Raw genomic sequence first — 6,867 nt, 5'->3', positions numbered from 1 at the left:
GAAAGTTCTGAGTTTTCTTTTCCCCCGAAGCCCAGGAAGGAAACAGCACAAAAAGTAAATTGACTTCCAGCCCTAGAGAAGATATCCCTTCGTGCTTATAGAAAACATGACACTGGTTTAAGGCAGCTGGGAGTCCATCTTACCCCCACACAGGCCTGCAGTTTAATTTTCCTTTTCCACGACCTGCATTTTTTATTTTGCCCCATTAATTGAGGTTTGTTCCATTGGTGCCGACTGTTCACTGGCAACTAAAACTCTGACAGCCTGCTTCACAGCGACATGCATAATAGCTAAGTCTCTGTCCCTTGTCTAGTGAGTAACTTCAAAGCTCAGGACTCTTGAAGCTTCTGAGATGATTGAGTTTATGCAACAGCAAGTTTGCCTGACATTCCCATTGTCCTCTGGTTCTGTCAAAGGGCGGTAACTGAGGGCACAGCCCAGAATATACTTACACCAGTGTAAAAAACGAGCGTACACAAGACACACATCCCTATGCTGGTGTAATTTATTCATATTTGGTTGAGAATGACCCTGGGGAAAAAAATTAGAGCTGCCATCTCTCTAAAATGCATCATGGGGTAGCCAGCTGTTCAAGGCAAAACCAGCTGTTACATGTTCTCTGACACCGAGTGCTATAGTAGCATACTGTGTCTGGTTATCCCAAGATAGCTCTACGTCTGTCCAATCTGGATTCCAGTGGAATTTACACTAGCGTACAAAATAGATAACATGAAAGTTACTCTTTGAATCCTTTCCCAATTCCTATCTGCAAACCTGAGACCTGCTCTTCATATCGCACCCAGCATTAAATAAAAGCTCAGGAGTGGGCTTCAGAATGCAGAGACCAAATGTGCAGCAGTGAGGACGATGATCAGAGATACAGGTACCCATTTCTATCATCAGAAACATCTCCAAAAGCCCAAACCACCTTCCTCTAAAGTCAAAAGCCCTTTGAGTTTGCCAGAAAGAAAATCAGCTACCAAGGATATTGCAAAACCTAATTTTAAATTGGTATCTCTGGTAGACAGAACAGACATCAGCTCAAGCTAGGCAGGATTCTTCATAGAAAAAGCTTGCGTGCTCCTCTGTTTGTTCTCAAAAGAACTCAGCCCCCTGCTTTGTATGTCTACCTCACCCTTTTCTCAGTGCATCCACCCTTCTTCTACTGCAACTCCCCTTCGCACGCTGCTTCAGTCTGGGTTGGGATTTTACACACCCAAACAAGCAGCTGTCAACCAAATTGAGCACTAGGTCACTGTTCCACTCTGACTGGCTGGACACAGTCCTTCCAGACTGAAAATATGCCTGGTATACGGGTCGTGTTGACAATGAGATCCCATTTCAAATCCACCACTATGGGACGACCAGCTGGACTACCAGCCGTGCACCTCCAGCAGTGGTATTTCTAGAATACCCAATTTTTTATAATATCTGTACCCTTGGGTTGTGCAACTGTTTAGAGCATGCTTGGCTATTATGGCAACAAGTTTTCTACATCAGTATATAGTACCTACATCTGCCGTCATCCATGACCCATTCCAAACACTGCTGCTAAGAGGATCACCTTCCCAACTCATCACAACCTTTCTCTGCTTCCCTCTACCCCATCTGACACAAGCTTCTTATCTTTAAGGGCCCTTCTAGGCCTTTCCCTATTTAATTCTGCCCAATCTATCAGACCCAGTAGGAGAGAAATTCTCTTGTGCCTTATCTTCATTTTACCCTTAGCGGTGCATGATCCACATTATAATCTGTCTGTGACATGCACTGCAAACACTCTGAGATAGAAGTTCCTTTCTTTGCTAAATGTCTATGCAGCACTTAGCACAAGGGGGCATAGTTCTTCATGGATGCTCATAAACACTATTAAAACAGTGACAATACTTGCTGGAAATCTTAAGAAAAAGCTCAGTACAAACAAAGCCAAAGTTATTTTTTCAAGACCTTTCATTTCTTGGCATCTTCCAGAAAAAACTTAGGAGCTACTCATTATGACACTTACATTTAATCAAATTTTTGTTAGTGCAGTGGCATATTATGTTATATATTATATATTCCAGTGCAGTGAAGGACAAAGATAAGAATTAAGGACACGTAAAGGTTAACATCTCCATGCAAAATGAGCATGCGAATCACAGTTTGACCCTAAATTTGTATCATACAATCTGTGCTTATTTGGACATATCAAAGTAAATTGCTAAAGAAAATACTTAATAGAATATTGTCTTTATATTGCAGATAGGCACGCAGAGGCCGCGTCTACACAAAACGCAGTAGGAAGCATGATGCCATGCTACTGGGCAGTCAGAGTCACCCAAAAGCCATCCAGCAATGCTACTGCGCAGTAACTCCACTTACTGGGTAGTCATTTAGTACTTGTTTGGACAGGCACACAGAGGCTGCGTCTACACGAGATGCTGGCTGCGCAGTCGTTACTGTGCAGTCATTTAGTACTTGTTTATACTAAACTTTGTGCTTTGATGTGAGCTATACAAGCGGACAGGTAGATGCACAGTCAGCATCTCATGTAGACACGGTCTCCGTGTACCTATCCAAACAAGTACTAAAAGACTGGAGTTACTGCGCAGTAGCATCTACGAATGGCTTTTAGGTGATGCTGACTGTGCAGTAGCTCATTACTACTGTGCAGTAGCATCACTTCATGCTTCCTGCCACGTGACACTTCTGCACAGCAGTAACGAACTACTGTACAGTCAGCGTCTCATGTAGATGTGGCCAGAGATGCTTTAAAAACGAAAAGTGTGGTAATATGCAAATGAAGACAAATCCTGGTGCTGAAGAAACGCACTAGTTCCTTCACTGGAATGGAAGTAATGGTATATGAAGTTATATGGTGCTTAAACAATGAGCACTTCATATAACGTTATGCAATAACTTGCCAAGCAGACAGAATAGTGTCCTTAACACACAGTGAAATCCCAGACTGAGAGAATCAAATGCGTGATTTAAAATAAAAAGGAGAAGTTGCTCAAGTTTAAAAGAATCATAGAATCATAAAAATTAGAGTTGAAAGGGACCTCAGGAGGTCATGTAGTCCAACCCCCGGCTCGAAGCAGGACTATATCCAACTAGATCATCCCAGCCAAGGCTTTGTCTAGCCAGGTCTTAAAAACCTCCAAGGATGGAGATTCTGCCACCTCTCTGGGTAACCTGTTCCAGTGCTTTGCTACCCCTCTAGTGAGAAAGATTTTCCTAATATCTAACTTAAACTTCCCTTGCTGCACCTTGAGGCCATTGCTCCTTGTTCTGTCACCTGCCACCACCGAGGACAATGCCTGCAGTGAAACCCCACTGAATATCCACCCTCCGTATATCCACAAACTAACTGCAGCATGAATGGCAGCACTGTAAGCCTCTACCCAAAGCATTTCAACCCCAATCTTGAGGAGTCACCTCTGAAGCAAAATGTAGTCTCCGTAGCTCCTCGGTCCTGGACCTCTCTATTAAGACTTTCAATAGATACAGAACTAGCACTGTAACAGGGGGCCTTCCTGCCCACCAGTTTCTGGGCTTACTGCCTACCTCTCTCAGCTGCCATGCCTTGATGATAACAAATTATGGTGTTAATTAGGTGGGAGGCTGCCCATTTCCTACCATGCCTCCAGGAGCCCCACCGGGCCACCCATCCCTGGCAGGGTGCAGTTTTAGGTCATGCCCAAGACCAAGAGCGTCCTCCATCCCCATAGCCCCAGTCCATAAACTTTCAAGCTGTTCCTGAGCCTCAGCTCCGCCGGCTGATGCCTCTCTCATGGCTGACAGCAGCAAACTGCTGCTTCACCCAATATATATATATATATAGGGTCTCAAAACGGCCACCGTACTCAAGCACCTGGCTTCTGCCTGCTCCAGCCCTTAAAGTGGCAGACAACAAGAGTGTCCTGCCACAAGCACCAATGTAGTAGGGGATACAAAAAGAATGAAAGTCCAGCCACCCATCCACAAGCAGCTGGAGTGCTACCTGCCAGCTTGCTAATTTCTTAGGGTTATAAACAGCTCACTTCTAGCTGCTACCAACCTAGACAAAATCTGCCTCTGTAACAACCCTTCTCCCACTGCCAGTCCCCTAAAATGAAGTATTTCAATATTAACCAATTAGTCTTTCTCCAATGCAGCCGCTTTGAATTTTCATATATAATATATATATGGTTCCTACATATTTAAATCTCTCAATCAACCACTTGACAGACTTCCTTGGAGCTTTATTATATGTTGCATTGTGTTGCAATACCACCGGGGGAAACTGTAATGAAACTCTCCTTTATCTAATGGTTACCCCATCCCTAGTCAGCAAAGCATTTAAGCATTTTAAGAATTTAAGATGCAGTTATTTCAACTGCCTCCTTAAGCTTTTTGTTACCTAAGAAGCACGTCTACATGTGCAATTATTGTGACTGAATAAACTGAGGTGCAATTTGAACCGGAGTAAACTAATTCCAATGTCACTGTCTACTGTGTGTTTAAGTGCAGTAGTTTACTCCACCATCGGATAGTATCTGTGTCTGATGGGACTATCTGAAGGCATTGTAAATTAGCCTACACCAGCCTAATTGTCATGCATGTGTAGATGGTGATGCTTTACTACACAGTAAATTAGTTTACTATGCAGTAAAGTGCATATGTAAATGCTTCCAAGGATGTTGTGCCCTCAGTAAAACATATGGTGGTTAGGTGTTTTACTGAACTGGGACACTATGCAAGCACTAGAAATTGCAGACACCACATATATTGCTTCTAGCCATCTAGTATCTCTTCTAACATTTGGAATTAAGAACACAGGAGTGGTTCTGAGACATGGAACTATGGGTCATACCTTTAGGACCTGCTCTAAGTTCTCCAGCTTGACTTGGAGCTGGTGTTTCTCCTTCACAGCCAAATCTCGTTCTTTGGTCACTATGATGAGGGTTTCTCTAAGCTGATCATAGTCTGATTTTACCTAAAAAAAAGACAAAACAGGAAGAGTGAGAGATATTACTGCAAGGAAGATAATTAAATGATGGGAAAGCATTTCTGACACAAATATCCCCCAGAGCTATTCTGCCAAACTTCATCAAATGGAGAAAATATAAAGCAAAAATATCTGAAAAAGATATAGAGACAAAATATTGAAACTCAGTAAGGAATTAAAAAAATAGAACAAGGGAAATTATGGGCATGCATATATATTATATATGGGCACACGCATGTATACAAACACATATGCATACATATACTAGTTTGGTAACTGCGTCAAATAATCTGACAAGCACAATTTGCCAGGTCTTAAAGGTAAAAACTAAAAAGCAAATATAGCAGTAAATTCACAATGTAAAGGTAAAGGAAACGTAGCAGTTTTGTTGCACCTCATCTATTTGCTTGTGTGCTCTTAATTTTGGCTCTAACTTCGTAAAGAGATCCACTGAAACTACGACAGTGCTAAGCAGGGTGGATTCAGGGGCCAGTTTATGCAACACACTTGTTTCGAAGATCTGGACAACGTTTATAAGCAGCATGACCGTGATCCTGCACACTCTGATTCATATCAGTAATATTATTCATGGTCTATATATTGTAACAAAGCCACTCATTCCTGATATAAATGTGTGTTTGCAGGGTCAAAGACTGTATTTGTAAGCACTTAGCACACTGGGTATTTTGTATATTGGTGTCATATGATGCTAACTGAACTCTGTCCCTCATCTAAAGTTGCAGAGATATAAGTATAACATACCACACAGTGGGCCTCGCTGCTGATTTAATCTTTTAGACTTTACTCTAAAGGCATTCTAATGCCACACTGATGTCACTCTAATGACACTCTAATGTCAACAGGCATGAGCAACCAGAGAGAAGAGTTAGCATTTATAATAAAAATGATTTTCTGTTCTGAAAGAAAATGATATAGTCCCATGCAGCAAAATGTCATTTTCCCTTATAATTTTTGTACATCCTTTCCTTTCAAATATTGCTATCAGGAGGTCAAGTTATCCAGTCTAAATTTCTTGTTCGCTTCATCCTGCGTGAGGTTAACAATTTCAGTACAACTAACTTGGAACAAAGTAAAGAAGGATAACATGGGCTGTCTTACATCCCATGGAGATTTTTATATCAGCAGAGAATCCTTTTTCTTTAAATATTTTATTGCTTGAAATATACAGCATGTGTCCAGCAACACAATATTTACAGCATCTATCACATCAGGAATTGCAATCTTCAGAATAAAACATCATGAAGAACATTAAAAATGAAAGCCCAGTAATAACAAAAAGCCAGATAAATAATATATAGCATTCACATAGTACTTTACAAACCATCCTCTGAGGCAATAAGTCAACAGAACAAAGGGCTATTCCAGTCTTAACATAATAACATTTTGGGCATCTTTTTTCCTTTGCCAAGTGCCAATCAGAAGCATAATAATGAAAGTAAGATTAGTGGAGGCAGGGTTTGGATGAGTGAAGGACAGGCAGCATGAACCAAAAGGATATAATATGTAAACTATGACGGTGGGTCAGTCCGTTTCTCCTCCACATAGCTACAGAGGACACAAGTTCTTTTTCTGTTTCATTAATAGGGTTGCATTTTTATAACAAAAATGCAAAAGCATTAAACCATGTCCTACACAGATGTCCCTTTAGAGAGCATTTTGGAAGTAGTCATTCACATTGGCCCTCGCTAACTTCTGAATTTCACTATGGTTCCACCTGAATTTAAACTTTTCCATGTAGCCCTGCTACTGGTCTTCAAAGGAGACTTTTCAGAGTGCTATGGAAAGGAAAAGAGGACAGGAAAAATAAACTGAACAAATCTAGTTTTCCACAAGAACTATTGCAGTTATTTTCAACCTCAGGAATACCTTTTCTCCTCCAT

General features: G+C 41.3%; 1 protein-coding gene across 20 annotated transcripts in view; it reads right to left on the bottom strand.

The window, feature by feature from the left end:
* The window catches only part of RIMBP2 (RIMS binding protein 2), a 325,140-nt gene that overhangs the window by 98,979 nt on the left and 219,294 nt on the right, over positions 1-6,867 (bottom strand). For all 20 annotated transcript variants that reach the window (XM_025195741.1, XM_025195747.1, XM_025195719.1 and 17 more), the window contains one exon: positions 4,832-4,954. In XM_025195741.1, coding sequence (XP_025051526.1) covers positions 4,832-4,954 — 123 coding nt within the window. The remainder of the gene's footprint in view (positions 1-4,831; positions 4,955-6,867) is intronic.

The sequence above is a fragment of the Alligator sinensis genome, unplaced genomic scaffold (assembly GCF_000455745.1).
Source record: "Alligator sinensis unplaced genomic scaffold, ASM45574v1 scaffold628_1, whole genome shotgun sequence".
Lineage (NCBI taxonomy): Eukaryota > Metazoa > Chordata > Crocodylia > Alligatoridae > Alligator > Alligator sinensis.
The sequence above is the reverse complement of the archived record's forward strand: the minus strand, read 5'-3'. Positions and strand labels throughout refer to the sequence as shown.